At 46.6% G+C, this 20,257-nt stretch overlaps 1 protein-coding gene across 5 annotated transcripts in view; it reads left to right on the top strand.

Moving 5' to 3' along the window:
• The window catches only part of scaper (S-phase cyclin A-associated protein in the ER), a 104,773-nt gene that overhangs the window by 31,979 nt on the left and 52,537 nt on the right, over window positions 1–20,257 (top strand). For all 5 annotated transcript variants that reach the window (XM_031564456.2, XM_031564457.2, XM_031564459.2 and 2 more), the window contains 9 exons: window positions 52–169; window positions 1,875–1,986; window positions 2,514–2,654; window positions 2,978–3,133; window positions 3,310–3,452; window positions 4,340–4,421; window positions 4,654–4,806; window positions 6,796–6,903; window positions 13,873–14,009. In XM_031564456.2, the coding sequence (XP_031420316.1) occupies window positions 52–169; window positions 1,875–1,986; window positions 2,514–2,654; window positions 2,978–3,133; window positions 3,310–3,452; window positions 4,340–4,421; window positions 4,654–4,806; window positions 6,796–6,903; window positions 13,873–14,009 (1,150 nt within the window). The remainder of the gene's footprint in view (window positions 1–51; window positions 170–1,874; window positions 1,987–2,513; window positions 2,655–2,977; window positions 3,134–3,309; window positions 3,453–4,339; window positions 4,422–4,653; window positions 4,807–6,795; window positions 6,904–13,872; window positions 14,010–20,257) is intronic.

The following is a 20,257-nucleotide window of genomic DNA, read 5'->3' on the forward strand; positions in this document are numbered from 1 at the left end:
TGTGTGTGTGTTGGAACTCTCCTCTCACTCTTTGCCCCCCTGTCTGTGTAGCGCGTGAAGCCTGGAGACAGAGCACATCGTGGGGAGACATGGTGGAGGAGGAGCCGGCCAGGCCCCCTGGACATGGCATTCACATGCACGAGAAACTCTCCTCGCCCTCACGCAAAAGGTCTAATGCGCTAGCACACACACTCACTCTCTCTCTCACACACACACAATATCTCTCTCACACACATACATACACACAGACCTACTGACATACACACACACCCTCCCTCTCTCTCACTCACACACACACACACACACACACACACACACACACACACACACACACACACACACACACACACACACACACACACACACACACACACACACACACAATATCTCTCTCACACACATACATACACACAGACTTACTGACATACACAAACACACAGACACACTCCCTCCAGCCATTCATCACGCCGCAACCTCAGTAATCTTCAGGGCAACGAGACACTCCTCTCCTATTTATATCTCCTTGGCTTTCCATAAGTACTGTTCATTTATAAACCTCTGTCTCTCTCTCTCTCTCGCTCTCTTTCTCAACACCTGTTGGGTTACGGAGCTGAGGCCTGACTCACATCGTCCATCATATTCCTGCAGCTTTATCTTTTGGGGAAAATGCTCTTCCCTAAATAGTATTAAGCAGATGTCACTGCTGCATTCCTGCTTGCTCTGTCGAGCTGCTCCCTCATCAGATAGCAGCTGAGTCTGGAATGGATCTGCCGGATTCGGGCCAGATCAGGGCCAGACCTCCAGCAGAGTCCACTGCTATCTCTTCGGGGGTCTTTACGGTCAAATGACTAGAGATTCTAGGGACGGCGGGAGATTCTGACAGGGCCTTCTTTCCTGTGGGCTGCGACCTAAGCGTCTTTGACGTGTGGCAGACACCGATAGGAAACTCAATGCGCACAGTGCAGTGCACCAGGAGGCTGCTGGGGGGGGGGGGGGGGAGAAGAATGGTAAACCGCTTTTATCTGTGGTCAGCCCAGTCCTGCCACGGTGCATCTATTCGTTCCCCTCTGATAGTTAAGATATCAATACAAGCAGTCGCAGTGCTAAGGTTAGTCCAAATCTACTATGTATGGGAAGGTCACAAAGGAATTTTTGAAGAGGAGGATTTGGTGGTTTTTTCTCCACTGAGGCTTTTCTTCATTTTTAACCCTCCATGATGGATCCCTGGATCTCAGTTTTGGTAGAATTCCATTGCTTTCTGTCTATGGAAGGCATTGGATTAAGTTGATGGCTTGAAGGTTCAGGGTTCAAAGTTCATCTTTTATTTGTAACTCTAAAATCGCAGCATCACTCAACCAGGGTTGTAAAAGTTACCTTTTAAATGTAGTAGGTTACAGATTGCTAGTTACCCTATTAAAAATGTATTGAGTAATGTAACTATTTAAATTACTTCAAGTTATGTAACTCATTACATTTGATTAACATGATTTGATTTGATGAAACGATGCAAAGCAACAGAATGAATGTTATATTCTATTGTAATCACCAATATTTTGATGATTAACTAATTTAATTACATATTTATTTTCATTAACTGTAAAGGATAACCGTCCAGTGTGTGTGCGCCAAAAAAAACTCTGCTGTCCCTGCACAGTCCTAGCCCTGTAGATGGTAATCAAACAGAGTGACTTGGACCAAGCCATACACTGTTCCCACCAATCAACAACGTTGCTTCAGGAGCACAGAAGGGAGGGGTGTATTTGATTGGCTGTTGGGCTGAAATATCACCAACTTTTCACCAGGATCAAGGATTGCACCTTTTAAGCCTGTTGTTTTTGATATTCCACTGAATGTTTATCCCCTTTGTCCTGTAGGACTATCGCAGAGTCCAAGAAGAAGCACGAGGAGAAACAGCTGAAGGCCCAGCAGCTTCGGGACAAACTACGCGAGGAGAAGACCCACAAGCTTCAGAAGCTTCTGGAAAGGGTGAGCAGTGGGGCCGCACAAACATGCCTCACACTCTCTTCACCCTCTCACTGCCAGAACAGTGCCCCCTGCCAGATGCAGCCGAGAGGGAGACTAATTCTGCAAAGCAGTCTTGCCCCCATCCTTTACCTGATGTGGCCGTGGGTCTGGCATGGCCCCAGTGTTTGGTTCCAGACCCAGAGTCCTGGTCTGGTGTCTTATCAGCTGCAGCCCACCCATATCTGTCAACATCAGTTGTGGCTGCTGTCATTGCAGAGCCTGATAGCATCACTGAGGCCCTCACTGGGTCTAGCAGCTGATGGAGCAACAGCCCTGGCTGTGGTTCAGGGTGTCGCCAGCTCCCTACTCCAGCTAGGGACAAAAAGGCAGTTTTCTCTCTCGCTCTCTTTGTACTTGTCTTCCTCTGCTCTGCTCCCCTCCCATTTCCCTTCTTTCTTCTTACTTTCCTTTCTTTCTTTCTAATCTTGTTTTAAGTCGGTTTCCCTCTCTCTCTTCCTCTCTTTTCTCTCTCTCTCTCTCTCTCTCAGGAGAAGGAGGTAAGGAAGTGGAAGGAGGAGCTGCTGGACCAGCGGAGGAGGATGATGGAGGAGAAGCTGCTCCATGCTGAGTTCAAGCGCGAGCTGCAGCTGCAGGCCATTGTGAAGAAGGCCCAAGAGGAGGAGGCCAAGGTACAGGGCCCTGTTTTGAGAGATTTAAGAAGTCTAAAATAGTTATGTGATGAGATGCTACGTGATCACTTTTGCCTCCGCATGTAGGCTAGCTGTGAGGCAGCTGCTGCCCTGTGCTGTCAGATGTCAAATACGGTTAGGCACGCGGTGTGAGCTTCAGCAGCTGCATTTGCAAGATTTCAGTGGCTCCAGTCATTACGTTTGACGTGTCTCTTGCTTAGAAGTTGTTGCACGTTGACGAATCTCATGCCGCCTAAATGTACAGGGCTGTCAGTGAAGGTTGCTGGTGGTTTTAGACTGAGGCTCCGTCTTTGGCTTTGCAGGTGAATGAGATTGCCTTCATCAACACACTGGAGGCCCAGAACAAGCGGCATGACGTGCTGGCCAAGCTGAACGAGTACGAGCAGCGGCTCAACGAGCTGCAGGAGGAGCGCCAGAGGAGGCAGGAGGAGAAGCAGGCGCGCGACGAGGCCGTGCAGGTACGTAGCACACTCACACACGTGCATACATAGAGTGTGTGTGTGTGTGTGTGTGTGTGTGTGTGTGTACTTTTGGTGGGCTGTGTGCACTGGTGTACTTCTTTATGTGTGTGTGTGTGTGTGTGTGTGTGTGTGTGTGTGTGTGTGTGTGTGTGTGTGTGTGTGTGTGTGATCAGGAGCGTAAGAGAGCTCTGGAGGCGGATAGGCAGGCTCGTTTGGAGGAGTTGCTGGTGAGGAGACGCGAGCAGGAGGCGCGAATCGAGCAACAACGCCACGAGAAAGAGAAGGCCAGAGAGGATGCTGCGAGAGAGAGAGCCAGGTCAGACACACACACACACACACACACACACACACTCAAATGTAAAATTAGAAGGCCAGAGAGCATGGCTGCAGGAGAGTGAACACACACACACACACACACACACACACACACACACACACACACACACACACATGCATGCATACCAGTCCAGAGAGGAGAGGGAACATCCTTAAATGTCCACAGCAGAAAAGCCAGAAAGGCAGTCCTGTTACATCTCAAACACACAAGCGCACCCACACACGCACACAGATATTCACCGCCACAACAATAACAGCACGAGAGGCATGCGATTCAAGTTCATGTAGCCTGATTCAACCCCTGGCCCCTTCACACTTCTCCTCACCTTACGTCAGTTCACGCTCTCCCTCCCTCACTCACCGACTCTCAGTCACTCTCACTCTCATGCTCTCATCTCGCTCCGTCTCCCTTCCCCCCTCTGGCTTACTGGCCAGGGCATGGGAGCCTGTGTCAGCAGACAAGGGAGGAAGGACAAGGGGTGATGGGATGGTTGGGGGGGTGGGGATGGGGGTGGGGGGAGCAAGCACGGAGAGCAGATGAAGCAATCGAGACTTTAAGTGAGAAATTAGGTGTGTTTTACTGACGTCAGGGAAAAACTGCTGGACGAGGAGGATAATTGCCAGATAATACAGTCTGTCTCCATCTCCAGAGCCTTAGCAAAGGAGATGTTTGATTTGCAAGAAGACATTTGAGTCAAAACAAACTACCTGTTTGTTTAAGTTGTGTGTTTCCCGATAAACATCTCGAAACCAACCTGTTATCACCGCAGAATATTGCATAATGCACTACTGACTAGCCAAGTCGTTATCTTTATGTTTGTGTGTGTGTGTGTGTGTGTGTGTGTGTGTGTGTGTGCGCGCGTACAGAGACCGCGAGGAGCGTCTGGCGGCTCTGAGTGCAGCTCAGCAGGAGGCCATGGAGGAGCTGCAGAAGAAGATCCAGATGAAGGTGAGGAAGAGGGAGAGGGAGCGCCCATAGGGTTTGACTGAGTCACACAAGCGACAGACAGTCCCACTGCTGACACCAATCTCACTGCATTTACTCTTCTCCTGGCCCTAATATCCTTGTCCTTTCTGTGCCTGCGTTGGGTGATTTTCCCTCATCTCTTGTGTTTCTTTTTTTTTTTCTCTTTTATTCTTCGTCATTCCAATGTTACCCCCCCCCCCCCCCCCCCCACCAGCATGATGAGAGTAGCCGTCGGCACATGGAGCAGATTGAGCAGAGGAAGGAGAAGGCTGCTGAGCTCAGCAGTGGCCGTCACGCCAACACCGACTACGCCCCCAAGCTCACGCCCTACGAGCGCAAGAAGCAGTGCTCCCTGTGCAACGTCCTGGTGCGTACCTGCCCCCTCTACATCACTCACTCACTCACTCACTCACTCAGTCAGATGAATACACACAGCTGATTTCCTCTGCCATACCACATAGATATGTAAGGTCCGCTTGTCCAAAACATTGAAGTCTGTTGCGCTAAATAGGGTTCTCTATTAATCTATAGCTGGCGAGTACTCCTTTTTAATATATTCCATTCCATAAGCCATTTTTTCACGTTGTGACTGTTTGGACTGTAAGTAGCCGGAAGTCTCGGCAGTAGGAGATGCCCAGTAGGCACCGGCATCTCAAACTGGCACGCGCTGCCCAGCACCAGCGTCTCAAACTGGCACGCGCTGCCCAGCACCAGCGTCTCAAACTGGCATGCGCTGCCCAGCACTTGTTTCTCTCCGCCCTCCGTGGCTTGGCAGGAATTACACATAAAACTGCTGACTGGAAGGTGATTCAGAGGATTTTTAGAAGAGAATGCATTTAAATGAGGATTTAACTGCATTCATTAAACATGAACCCCAGGGATGAGATTTATAGCCGGCCATGATTATGCCCTTCTGATTTATTTAATTATTTATTTTCTTGCATTTTTTTTTTTTTTTTTTGTAATGACAGGCAACAAATCTTTACTCCCATTTATCAGCGTTGGCCATGGCTTTCACTGCCACGAGGGTGAGACATCTTGGAGCTTCACACTGACATCCGATTAAGGCCAGTGGGAGGAGGGAGAGGATGGAGATGAGTGAGGCTCGGTGGTGATGTGTGGGGTGGGGTGGGGTGTGGTGGGGGGCGGGGGGGCGCGAAGGGACGAAATCTTGTTAGAAATGTCAGATGACCTTGGCCAGTGAGTGACACCAGCGATCATCTTTAGGTCAGCAGGAGGCACTCTATTTAATCACGTTAAAGCGCAGGCCGTCCCCACCAGGCTTTGTTCCAGGGGAAAACAATACACCCTTCTCTCAACTTGTCCATGTTTGTGCGCAAAAATCCACACGCGACCACAGCCCTTGCCTGCTCAAACCTTTTAATGTTAGCTAGCTTGTGGCCTTTAGGTATGTCGACGGGGTGTCAAAGGGATGTGCCCGTGAGAACAAACCAAGAGTTGATATCAAAAATACCATCAAGAAAAAGATACGTACGCTCATCACAATGGATGCCTAATGTTGGCATCAGAAAGGCTATATCATTTCTTCTCCTAAGTTCAATTCAGTTCATGTAACCATAGGACTTCATCTCACTTCATAAACATCTCCACCGTGATGGATACTCTCACTCGTTGCTTTCATGTGCCGACTCTTTTATGTGGTGAAGGTGTCTCGTCTTCTAGAGCTGTGGGAAGAGACGTAACGAGAGTGAAAAGCATCTCTGGTTCTCAACATATGTTCTGTCACCTGAGTCTCCGGTCGTCACTGCGTAGGACAATAGCCCATCCTGTGCCTCTGTGAACCTGAAGCATGGCTCAGTGCACCCTGGGAAAATCAGCATTTAAAACTGCTCTCTTCACAAACGTGAGGGAGCCCCCCTCATGAAGAGGGGTTTTAGATGGGCTGCGTTTGCTCCCACTGACATTGAGATTCACTCAACTTGTCTGTGGATTCTATTTGCCAGTAAGAAGCCTATATTTTAAATAAAAAACATGATGAAATGCAATTAAAAAAAGAAAAGTTTAGGTTTATAACGTGTTTTAGAAGTACTTAGAAATGACCATGTTAATTGTAGGAGGGTAGTCTATAGCTACATGTATTGTGAAAAAAAATATCAGGACTGTTTGAAGTTTACACTTCTGACAACAAACTACAAAAGCTCTCAGTTGACACAATAGAGCGTTTTCATTCATGGTGAGGAAGTAGAATCTCTCGACCCTGTGGCCTTGTGAAACGCTTTGATATGTTTACCTTTCACAGTTCCCCATGGGGCACCTGACTTCCGTGCTTTTGTGTCCTTCCCTTGTCTTCTCCCTTATGACCCCTCTGTGTGTGTGTGTGTGTGTGTGTGTCCAGATCACGTCCGAGGTGCACCTGTTCAGCCACACCAAGGGCAAGCGGCACCAGCAGGCAGTGCGGGAGAGCAGCAGCATCCAGGGTCGAGAACTGTCCGACGAGGAGGTGGTGAGTATCTTTAAACCTCTATCCTTCAGTACACACACACACACTTACAAGGAGGTGGTGAGTATCTCCAAACCTCTGTCCTTCAATACACACACGCACACTTAAGTGCCCTCACACACTCCAGGTCCCAGACTCCTGCAAGCACACCCTCGAACTGACATACACTGACCGGCCCCTACACAGAAACCTAGAAGAACACACACTCGACATCACCATGGTACTCTCCTAGTCTTTAGTTTTCACCCCGATATATATCCAGTGATTTGACTTTCAATTGCAGCATGCTAACCAGCTTTGTAATATGTGAAGAGCTCTCTCAACCCATTCTTAAGTGTAGCACATGGGTAACCACTAACCACACTAAAGACAAAAGAGTGACATTTTTATGTTTTATCTTTCCATCATGACTGCATCCACGCCACACACACTGTCCTCTGCATTTAATTTTCCTGTCATTTCATTTAATCACAATCACCCCCCTCCCATCACACACACACACACGATCAAATCATCACAAGCTGATGCTACCCGTTGTCTGTTCTCTTTTCTTTTTACCGCCTCTGGACAAATAAATGGGCGTGAAAATGTAAACAGTAATAGAGTTCAGTGACACTACCAGGAGGGAGGGGGTTGGGGGTGGGGGTGGTGACATCACCCCTCTGGAACCCTTTTGTGACCGAGAGTGTGTGTGTGTCCAACCCCCCACAGCCCTCTTTGAATTGGCCCTCGCTCGTTAAAGATGGAGTTGCTTGACAGCAATATGAGATTGCCTCGCTCGTCCTGCCTCTTTGTCGGGCTGACAACTGTTGGTGCTATATGCTGCACCTTTGGCCCCGGTCCCTCCTTCATCTGTAACCTCTTTTTCAGCGGCTAATTTTTAATGTCCCCCCACCACTCTAAATCATTACCCGCTACACCAGCAGCTATTTGTCTGCCTGACAGTGTAATAAACAAGGCCAAGGCAACTTTATAATGCCACACCATCACCTTTTCACACTAAGCATCCCACCATGGTGAAGCCTCATTCTTTTTTTTTAATGATTTAAAAATGGTGTCTTTCCCTAGTCAGAGTATTTGAAAGCTGTGCATTCTAACGTAGACTGCTATTGTGACCATCCAAGTAATGTCACCTTGGGAAATCATCACTTTTTTGATGAGTTAGGCAGTTTACTTTTCCTAATACACGAGAAGCTATGGATTCTACTGTAGGACATGTTTTGTCTATGATTTGGGAGGGATGCCAATGAAGATTATGTTTAGTCTGTTGGACACAATATATTTGCCTACATCTACAGCATGCAACATGAAAATGTAGCGTGACTTATCATGTCCTGCCAAGGTCATTTCCATGTTCTGGTGGAGAAAAATGGGAAATTGAAACTGGGGAGCAGTGTACTATACAAATCTTTACTCTCTGTTCAAGTAATCGAAAATGGACGCAATCCCCTGCCAACTCGATCTTGGCTTCACACATACACACACACACACACACAGACAGACAGACACGCACGCACACACACACACTGTAAGGGTAGCGAGCCAGAAGCGAGGACTTTTGTTTAGATAGACTCTCGGTAGCAAAGGCTTTTCTTGATATTTATGTCCTCGCCGGGTTTTGGCTGTGCCGTATTTCATTCATGCAACCGCCAACTCTTTTCCAGTCGGGACTTCCATAACTCTTGTCGGAGTGAAAGATTTTTAATTAAAATGAGGCCGGCTGGCTGAACCGGGCCGAGGTCAGAGGATAGTTTCTCAGCCAGGAGCGGGCCGCTGTGGCCCCTACGTCCTGGTATTTAGACACATTCTGCCATTTTAGGGACCGAAGCGGGCGAAATAAAAAAATAAGGCGATTATCAACAGTGTTTGAGGAATCGATGTGGCTTGCCGGAGGTGAGGGGAGGTTTGGGGGACACAGTGGGGATGGCCATCGCTCTACTTAGGCTTATTGGGTGTGATCTTTGCGACTGCGATGTAACGTATGGTGCACCCGTGACCCTCCTCGCGCGCAACGCATTAGATTTTAATTTATGGCTCACCCTTGACTCCGCACCAAAAACAACCACTGACCTCTCCACAGCGGGGGAGACGGGGGCTACCCTTAGACTCCAGGTTCTGAGAGGAGCCACCACTGTGGACGTGGAGACACCAGGGGCAGAGAGAGTTCATGAGGCATAAAGTCCATGTCACGTGCCTTGAAAGTACTGAAAAGTCCATGACTTGTTATGAACTCAAGGTTTGATGCAGGTTCATATATTTAGCTTACATATAATAAAGCGCAATTATTTTGCACCAGGTGATTGGAGCAACTGTATGTATGTAGTGAATAATTTTAGGTTGGCATGTTTAGCTATGTGCAGAGCCTCTGTGCCCCTTGAAAATGTCTTGGATGTGTGTATAACAACATAACGACTATACAGAAAAGTAGACTTTGGACACCACAGTCACACATTTGACTAGTGACCAGTATGTCCAAGAGCTGTGTTTTGCACACAAAGGTTTTATAAGGATTCACTTGGAGATGAGTGGAAGACTGTATAGACCTGGAGAGGATTCCTGCTACTTCTGCCCGGGAAATACCAAATTGAGCGGTGACATCTTTAAGAAACGTCGTCCCATGGTTGCTCCCCTCCAGCACCATTTATATGAAAAGCCATTTGGGTGCCAAACTACAGATACAGACTATCTATGCGGATTGGTGGATGTTCCCAGCTTGAAAACTGCCAGTTCATGCACAAGTTTAGTGAAGGGCACGAGCCTCCTCATGGATGTTTGTGTCAAGGCTAATGCCTTTTGGCCCACACTGTTATATTACCCTTATAAATAGGCTATATATGAAACGGAAAATAAAATTAAATGTGTAATGTTGTGTAATATATTGGTAGGTGATACGATTATAAATGAAGAAATGAATTTAAGCGCATATCTCTGGAAGTTAAATGTGTGAATGTGAAGTTTGAATGTGTGAAATTCTCATTTTCCTAATTACTGCACATGTAAGATCTGGGCATCAGCAATGCCTCTCGTGGGCTAAAAATAGAAGTAATACCTTTAGCAGTTCTAGGTGAGGTTGCGTTGATTTCAGAACACTGTTTTTGAAGTAGAAAGTCTGTTTGCTGTCATGCTCCGCTGTTAAGTGCACTATAATTCACCTACATGTACCCTAAGGGTATGCGCTTCTATCAGTAAGTTGTGTTCTTTTGAGTTTGAGCTTGATTTAATTAGTTTACCTTCAGAAGGATAACGTATTGCAAACGGGCGCACAAAACACAAATGGCCTGTTGTCATATGTTAAGTGGTGCCTAATTGGCTTTTCGTATAAATGGTGCCGGAAGTGAGCACCCATGGTCCAACATTTTTAAAGATGTCGGCGGTCAATGTGCATGCGGACTGGCTGAAGCTAACCCTCAAAGTCCTGACCCCCTGGTGCAGAGCATCCTCCTCTCAAGGCCCATGTCTACAAAGAATTACAACATCCACTTTTTGACAATTAAAAACAAACATCAGCTGTTGTCGTCCGTCTTCCATGTTTGTTTACTTGTGTTGTCAGACTGCTGCCAAGCTAGTCTCATGCCTGCACATCCCACCACTGCGAAGCCCTCTTCTGCTTGTTGTGAGGCCCTTATGAAAATTACCACAGAATTAGAGGAAGATACAGTAATTGATTTAAATACAATACATTGTCTATAGAAAATGTAAGTATGGTTAAAAAGGGTTGAAATCTATCTTTCTGGAATTATTCCCACACAACCATGCCCATTAAAGATACAAGTGTGTGACATAATGCATTATAGGATGACTGGGACAAAAGAAATACTGAGGGCATCATAAGATTGTGTGTGTGTGTGTGTCACCTGATTCCTAATGGTGTCTTGACACTATACCTGGATGACATACAGCTGTCTGTCTTCACAGCTTTCTGCTCTGCTTCTTTTGTGATGGACAAAAGACAGGAGGATCGGTGGGGGTAGAGCATATCACTTCTTGACATGGTGATCCTGGGTTTTTTCGACAGGCACAGGAGGTGCGATGTTTTGGGTAGTGTCCCGTTACGTCCACGCAGAATCATTCTGCCGTTATTGTCAGGTTGTCCTGCCCTTGGGGTCTGGTTTTTCTCTGTTTCTCCTCCTTCCCTCCTTTTTCTCCCTCTTGTTCACTCTTTTTTTTCTCTCTCTTTTGTTTGTTCTCCTACTCTCTTTCTGTCTCTGGTGGCTTTCTTGTTCTCTGACTTGGTTGCTGCAAGAGAAGGACAGCAAGGCCAACACACTTACCAAACCACGCCCCCCCACCCCCACCTCCTCCCCAGCTATACAGATGTATTGTCTTTTAGGTGCCGGCAGACACCTGTCTGTCATAAGGTGTCTTGATTGCACACTTCACTCATGTCGTGACAGTTGGCCTGGTTTTAAGTGGCAACAATAGATGGTAATCCGGCTGCAACTTTGATGCTTGTGTGCAGCAGCTGCTACGTTTTCTGTGTGTGTTTTGGTGAAAACTAAACACACAGATGATAGCATGAAGGCTCTATGGACTGGTGTTTCATGAGTCACTCGCTAGACATTTAGATTGGAAGGATAGTTTTTCAGAGCAGCTATTTTTTCCCCATTAGCGGACACAAAAATCCAACACTGTTTTCCCATGCGGCGGTGATTTGACCAGGCTTTTTGTTAATAGCAGTCTGTTTCCCTTAGTAGTCTTTTAATATTGTGATTGGTGGCCTCCGAGTCTTTCATACTAAGCCTGTGTGTGTGCTTTGGTCACAGCGCTTGTCTCTGCACAGATCTCATTGGGTAGTTCCCAGTCTACTCCACCCAGCCACCCAGATATCATCTCAAGATGGGCCGTGTCTGTGAGGTGTTACAGAAACAATCCCATTACAGCAGCGGGAGAAGAGGCAGATCGCCTTTCACAGAGATTACCCAGCAGATGCCACTCCTGAGAGAGGCCCAGTGGTTATGACTGTGAGGCCCGACTCTACAGTCCCCAGGGGGAAAGGGGTCTCTGTGCGCACACACACACACACACACACACACACACACACACACACACACTGCACATAGCTTACACACTCAGTACACACGCAGACACACACGCACACTTATCCCTCAGCAGGTAACACAATATGGCCCCAAATATACCAATGTCAAAGGAATGCTATCAGGCAGCAATCTTTTTGTCAGTGAACTAATTCATCAAGGACAGGTGACAAGCCCCTTTTTCTGTTAGGTCATTAAAACTGCATTGTGATGTTAAACCTGTGCTTTCCCAAACCAAGGAAAGTTGATCACCCCCAGCAGAGCTGGACAGCATCATAGTTGGGTTACTTGTCCTCAGAGTAGACAGCCCCAGACATTTGTTTAATACAGCCTTCTAGTACAGGAATTCAACTTTTAAATGTATTTAGAAAGGAAATATATTTATCTCTTTATCTACACCTTTTTAAAGGTTTATTTCCCAAATCAAGATGATTGATTTCTTATTTTAGAATTACAGTCCCCTTCAAAATTGTACTTATGTGTTGTAGTGGTCATTCAATTCTGAATGAGTTGTGAATGACTAAGAAAAAAATCTGTATTCCAAAGTAAGAAGTCTTGGTCTTCTGTTGTGTGTGTGTGTGTGTGTGTGTGTGTGTGTGAGAGTGTGTGTGTGGGTCTGAGATCCCATCCACCGATGGTTTCGTAGAGGTCGAGGGGCCCTCCGCTGCTGCTTGTCTTTCAGAGCGTGGCTGCTGAACTCTTGAAAGCCCCCATTGAGCTGGCAGGTGCTGGGCCAGGGCTGATGACCAGGGGGAAAGGCACCCCTCTGCCATCCCCAGGCCAGCCAACCCCCCCCCCCCCAGCCTCTTTTGCCTGCCTCTCCCTCCCCTCCCCTCCCCTCCTGAATGGAAACTCTTATCTCCCCAGCTCTGCCATCCGCGGAGGTGCCGGATGACAGGGTAATTGGATAATTGGTTTCTGGCACATGCATCATGTCGTTTAAATCGAGTTACATCCGTCTCCTCCTCTCTCTCTTTCTGTCTCTCTCTCGCTCTCCCTCTGCATTTTGGCCCCTCTCTTTTCTTTGCCCTGCTCTTTCTTTCATTCTCCTTCTCTCTCTTCCTTTTTTCTGTCGCTCTCTCTCTGTGGAAATATCAGGGTCATCAAAGAAGCATGAGGCATGCTGGAGAGATGGGGTTAACTGTCCCAGTACCTGTGTGTGTGTGTGTGTGTGTGTGTGTGTGTGTGTGTGTGTGTGTGTGTGTGTGTGTGTGTGTGTGTGTGTGTGTGTGTGTGTGTGTGTGTGTGTGTGACAAGCTGGAGATGCTCGGGTAATTACAGCCAACAATAGTGGAGTGTGGAAAGGTCGCCTACGCAGCGCTCTGACTCCCACACCTGCAGGATCAATGCACAGGTCCTGCTGCGCATCCTCACACTCTGGCCTAGGGACTTTCAAAACACGGGGCCGTAGTGATGTCATGTCTGAAGTTGTGCATGTTTGTCTGATGATGTTCAAAGGTCCCATACTCTGTAGCTTTTGTTGCTGGAAAATATCTCACAATAGTATTTCCGTGCTTTATTTCACTGGCATTTATTCGTATTTCCTGTCATCCGTGGAGGAAAACAACAAAACATCCAAAAGAACGAAAAAAATTGTCAACATTTCTGAAACAGTTGGGAGTACTTCGAAACGCTTTCTTTTCGACCAAGTGGAATATTGTAGGGCTCCCCTGTCATGTTTTGAAATGTATCATTCCAAATCGCTATATTGATCCTAGCAGTCATTGCCATCGCGCCACCTGGAGCAGCCATTCCCACAATGCATTTCACCACTCTCAGTCACCGGGTCATTCGTCACTCTGCTCATTAATCACCAACAGGACGAAAGGCTTGCATGGATAAATGTTTAGCGCCTGTGTCCGGGTGCCTTTTGTTTCACTGAATGAATAGGAGTTTGGGTGATGAAATGTGGCTTGCCATTTGTCATGTGTGACAGGAGCACCTCTCCTTGAAGAAGTACATTCTGGACATCGTGACGGACGGCTCGGTGCCGCCAGAGAGCGTGAAGGATGGGGAGGAGAAGCAGCGCGCCCGCAAGAAAGCCAAGAAGCTCCGTGCGCGCATGAACTCCAGGTGATGCGCACCGCTTCTCCCTCTCTCTCCCTCTCTTTCTTTCTTTCTTTCTTTCTCCCCCTCTCGGTCACTCTGCCCCCCACCCCCCCTCTCTCTGCACACAAACACTCTTTTTATTTCTTTCCTTCTTTTTTATGTTCTAGCATTCTGCCCCACCTCTTTTTACGCTGCTCTGCTCTCCTCCCCCTCTCCCATCTCTTCTGGTTGCTGTTGCTTTTTCCCCTCTTTCATTCTACTTCCCCTCTCTCTCTCTCTGTCCCTCTCTCTCCCTCTCCTATGTCATCTTCTCGCAGGCTTAAAGGACAGTATGTCTGCTCAGGGCGTGGGCTCTTTATGAGTGACAGGGAGATGGAGAGCAGACGCCGGCTGCATCTCGCCTGTCGGCAGAATAACACTGATGAGCTTAATTTATGGCCACTTTCTGTGATTGGGGAGGAAAACTGAGAATCGATCTGAGGTGGAAGGGAGCGGGGGGACGAAGGTGGAGGGGTGGGTGGGGGGGACTCCTTCGTCCTCCACACACACACACACACACACACACACTCTCGTCGCGTTCACCTGTTAAGAGCTATTTTCCTAATTGGCTGCCAGCGCGCTGCCAAAAGTGAAGCCTCCCATAGTGTACAATAGTATGTTAAAGTATGTGTAAACCATGCCTATTTTTCTTGCCCTGCTGCTATTGATTTTTAAATGAAGTATCAAAGAAAATCAATAGTAATCAACAAATAGAAGGCAACACGCCGCAGTGTCACATCCCTGGACCTGGGCTCAATCAATTTTGTAGCCCTGTCACAACAGTGAGTCGGGGGGGGGGGTTACCGCCTAAAGATGTGGGGTGGGTGCATTTTGGGGAACTAAGGAGGTGTGTGTATGTATGAGTGTGGGCGGGGGCGCATTGTGATTGGACCCTTTGGAGCCAGTAGCAGTAGTACAGTAGTAGCTGCTGAAGTGTCAGGAAGGTGGTCTAGCCTCACAGGTTATGACTTCATTGCTGCGTCCCCTGCCATTGTCCCAATGCCATAGCTCCTTGTGCATGTCAGTTTTAATCGTTAAACATGGAGGCGGTGTATGTCGTCTCTTTTCAGACTATAGACCCATTATATCTCTAAAATCTGTTTATTGCTATCCCTCTGCTAACAGTGAAAAATAACAGACTAACAGAAACAACGCCTGTAGAAAACCTAGGCAAAGCGTTTGGCATCAGTATCAGTCAGTCTTTTGTAACTAACTGTTGTTTCATGCACTGTTCCCCCCTGGCATTTTGGAATGTGCCATGTGACATTTTACAGTACAGATACAGCGAAGCAGTGCTGCTAACAAATTCTCACCAGAAGTCACTATTGGCTCCATGAAGGGTCGCTAAAAGTTGCTACATTGCGTGATGATGTCATATACCAGGGATGTTTCACAGCTAAATGGTATCCTCTGTTCTCACAAGTTGGATATTTTATCTAATTGTTTTTTGGAGGAATGAGGATGAGGAAAATGGGTAGAGATGGTGTAGGGGTGAATTATTTCTTCTTTTTTTTCATATTTTTTTCATATTTTTTTTGACCCGCTGATGAGAATAGTTGAGATCACAGCGATGGGCATAACATATGTTTGCACCTGTCCTCTAACATGGCGTTGACTGAGCTGTGTAATATATATATATATTAGTGCTGTCAGTTAAACGCCTTATTAACAGCGTTAACGCAAACCCATTTAACGCCGTTCGTTTTTTTATCGCGAGACTTTTTTTACATTAACGTTCTTTTTGGCCTTGCAAACTGTGTAGGCTAACGTTACGGTTTGAGTGAATGCTGAGCGCGATACGGCGAAATGGATGAAAAAAAGCTTCTGAATGGAAAGTTTACTTTTAAACGTTGTGTTGTGCAAAAGAAGCGAGCTTCACTGTTGTCTGAAAATGTCAACAGGCAGCTGGCTGAAAGCAAAGAAGTAGTAGGCTTACCTTTTATTGGTAACCTAACTGTTATGGTTCATTGTTTCTGAAATAAGAGGCCTGACTGCTATGTTCCCAGCAAACTTGAAAAAAAGAAAATATTAAGCCATGGTTTAACTGCACTATAGGCTGAGTCCTTGTTTACCTGAAATGTGCACTATATAATTTTATTTTGTACCGCCCTGTTTGGCAATGTTGGTTTTCAATAAAATAAAACATTTGCATAAAGCAAGCCAATCCACTTTTCCATATTGATAAGGGCATTAAGATATAAAATAAATAAATGAAGGGACATTTAGAATAGATAAAAATTTGCGATTACTCGCGATTCATTTTGAGTTAACTATGACATAAATGCGATTAATCGCGATTAAATATTTGAATCGTTTAACAGCACTAATATATATATATATATATTAGATCTGTAGAACATCCGCTTCCATGTAATGAAAGGTGCTGATGCTACATAGGTCAATCATTACTTACATAAACGTGGGCAATGCAAGAGATAAAACGCAAAAGAAAGGCGTGGTGTTATTTACAAATTGGTGCATTGTTCTTTTCTCTCTCTTTCTTCTCTGTTGTACAATAAGGAAAATGGTGGTGTTCAAAGTTGCGAGAAGTCGCCAGATTTGTCACTAGTCACTAGACAGGGTTTTTATTCGCTAGGGTAGGTCAAAAAGTTGCTAAAACGACAAACCAGTCACTTGTTTGTCACGTACCAGGAACAACAACAACCCCCTTACAAGGCCCTCCAAGCTGTTCTCTTAAGCAAATTAAACAAACCGAACAACGCCATAGTCCTGCAATTTTCAAACTGTCAGAGATGACTACAAACAATCTGATTGACCACCGACCACCGAAATTTGCTCCACATTTGCATACGGTTAAACTTGTTCCAGCTTTTTCACGCCGCTTTGCCCAATTCATTCATCTCCATCACTGCTGCCGGCTCCCAATTCACCTTATTTTGCCACACACACTTTCAAGAGTTTGTTCCTTGTTCTCATGGAAAGTAAGGTGAATATAATGAATGGAACACAGAACTGTGCTTTGCTGACATGCATCATAACGTAATAGACCAAAAAAATGTCTCACTGTGAAAACTGCCTTAGAATCATTTTCTTGTTCTTGTGTGAAGTGATTTAAAAAGAAAAGAAAAAAAGTGAAAAAAGTTTGTTTTTTAACATTTCTGGATACTTGGCCACAGACCAAGGCAAAAACTACACGAGGATGGCAGCACTCTCAGATAAGGGAAAAGAGCTGTTATGACAGTAATGGTGGTCACCGGTTCAACACAGCGGAACATGTCCCAATACCACGGTATGGCGGTTATGGTTGCAGTCCTATTTTGACCCATCATTTTACAGCTTGGCATCAGCATACTTTATCTCCGTTCAAAATGATACTGTAGTCCAAACTAATGATGAAAAGAGATGGGCCTCTCCCACAATCCAATATAATAAGCTAGCAGGGTGAGAAGAGGTCAGGATGATCCTTAATATTTACTAGAGTTGGGAGGTATTATTATGCTTTTATGAAAACCGTACATAAAGATAAATATGTTTTATTTCCTTTTCATTTCAGTTTTTGTTCTTGCTCAGCTCACTTGTCTTGATCCTTGCCCTCTCAGTGGCCTTATTTTATCTTTCTTCTGTCTTTTGGTGGGGTCCATCATGGACCGTCAATGTCTTGTGTCCATGTCTCTGTCTTCGTAGCTTTCTCTGTCCATATCTCTCTGTCAGTCCTCCCCTCTATTCTCACCCTCTCTGTCTCTTTCTTTCTCTCTCACTCTCTGGTCATAAATAAGCATGGTCTATCGGAGGCCACCTCCCCTGCGCTGATACAGCCAGGGCTGCTGGGTGGGAAACGAGGCGTTTTATTGGAGCACAGCATGGCGTTCATAAAAAACAACGAGGAAGCGGGGTGGGGTGTGTGGGAGTAGGAATGGCACAGAGTGTTTCAGTGGCCTCCCAGATCGCCCCTAAAGCCACCAGTCCAGCTGTCCCACCCGGGATACAGAGCAGAGGAAAGGCTGTGCAATTTCCGTGTTTCGCCCCTGATTTACACACTCACATGTGTGATAGATCCGTGCATGTTTTTCTTTGTGTGTTTTTAATTAACATATGACTACCCCCTGTCATTGAGGGTATTAAAGATATTTAAACAGAGGGGTGTGATGCTGGACAGAGCTAGTTGCAGGTCTTGTCTCGTTTTCTTTCTCTTTCTCACACACACTCCCTGACGTGCCCCCCTACTGCATGGGAACAGAGTGTGCAGTGTGTAACTCCACCCCTGACGCAGAGCCGGGCACACAAAGGCCCCGCTGTTAGTGAGTGGAGAGGGCCGATCACTGCCCACACTTATTCCACTTCAGCGTCTCTCTGGCAGCAGGACCCCGGAGCGGAGGAGCTGGAGGGAAAGAGAGAGGGAGAGAAAGTGGAAAAGGGTAAAGCAATCATGTGACCAACATGTATGTGTATATATACATGTGCACACACACACACACACACACACACACACACACACACACACACACACACACATAGATGTAAAAGCAGTCCCAGCTGAGGCCACAGTGGGTTTCATGCCCACGGAGCCAAACGATCCAGTGACGACTTGTTCCCTTTACCTTGGCCAGAAACCCGACCTCTCCAGGCCTTCACCTTTCCCCCACGCTCCCTCACCCCCTTGCCCCGGCCTCCCACAACGGACCTATAAGTCCAAACAAATTTCTACACTCACCTCACTAGATCCTCCTATGATTCCCCATTAAACCACGTCGCACTGCTCTGCAATTTATAGTTTTGTTCACATTTGTTCCTTGCCCCAGGTGTCCTGTGTAATTCTGATTTATTTTTCCTTTATCCATATGCTCATATTGTCCCCACACTGATTTAGGGCCTCACGAAGCACACTTGTCGTAGGGCCCGGTAAAACACTGTTGGTGAATTGGAGAGACAGGGGCTCTCGTAGTTTCTTTTAAACATGGATACTCTCAACGCGCTTGTTGTGATTTATTTATTTATTTTCCTTCTCTTTTTTTTTTTTTTATTCAATCCAAAGATTTAGACATTTTTATAGTAGGGTGGTTAGTTGGGGCTACGTGTCTACATCCCAACGCAAGTGGGGGTGAATGGGGGGGCAGGCCGGTGATGAATTGATTATTAGTTCTGCATTGTAGCTTTGCTGCTTTTCTCTTTTTTACCCCCCCTCATCCCCACCCCACCCCTTCAAGCCCACCTCTCAGCTCCTTATTGCTGATTGCTAATATTTATAACCCCCGGGCCCACTTAACAGGGCCTGCCGTGGACGGATGATAAATCGCTCAGCAATTGCTCCCCGTTTAACCTGCGCCGGCGTAAACCTGTCAGAGATGAATATTGTAATGCCATGGAATGACGAAGAGGGCCAGGTACAGTTCAGGCTCGGGCGCGAAAAAGCCTGACAGCGTTCTTAATGCGCGTCTCTCCACCCAGCGGCAGGACGTTGCGGTAAATAACGCTATGCTACGGAGCAACGGCGTCCCCTGCCCTGGGTTAGGTCAGAAGGGTGGCCACTGGATCCAAGGAATGTGTGGAAATATTTAGTCGTCACCAATACCTCTGCTATCTCTCAGTGTTTGTTTTGGGGACAGTTGAATTATTTGCGTCACCTCGTTTGATGTGTACTAGCGTACAGTCCGAGATCAGGACTTTTCGTCTCCATTACCCAGCCAGCCGAGAGACTTGTATTTTCACAGTAAAACGAAGACATTGCTGTGCAATTTGTGCCTTATTTGAACACAATTAAAACCAGGTTTGATTAACTTTCACCTCAGAGTTGTTTAGTCTGTCGGGCGTGCAGTCAGTTAGCTTTGCCGTCTGTGTTCTGCTTTCTCGCCCTATCACCCTCGCACATCTACTGCAGCCCAGATTTATTTTTCCCCCCACCAGCGCAGACTCTGTAGACGGTGTTTTTCTCTCCCCCTCCTCCTCCTCCTCCTCCTCACAGCGTTTTGAGTGAAGAGATCAGCTGGCACTCACGTTGGATTGTTTCTGTAAGTGTAAGGTAAGGTTCAGTGGCCTTGGCCTCTGCAAAGTTTTCCCTCCGCAGTGCAATGCGACGTGTTATCAAATTCGCATGCGGTTCATGCACTTGGTTGGGAGATTTATCGCCCTGTTAAAGATGAGGGCTGAGACCGCATTAATCCCGCACAATCCAACATCTGCTGCAGGCATTTGATCTTGATCTTGAGCGGCGAAAAACAGTTTGAGCTATTTGTTGGGGAAACCTGTCAGACAGTTGGTTCAGAAACTCGCAGTGC

This window comes from Clupea harengus, chromosome 3, assembly GCF_900700415.2.
Source record: "Clupea harengus chromosome 3, Ch_v2.0.2, whole genome shotgun sequence".
Classification (NCBI taxonomy): domain Eukaryota; kingdom Metazoa; phylum Chordata; class Actinopteri; order Clupeiformes; family Clupeidae; genus Clupea; species Clupea harengus.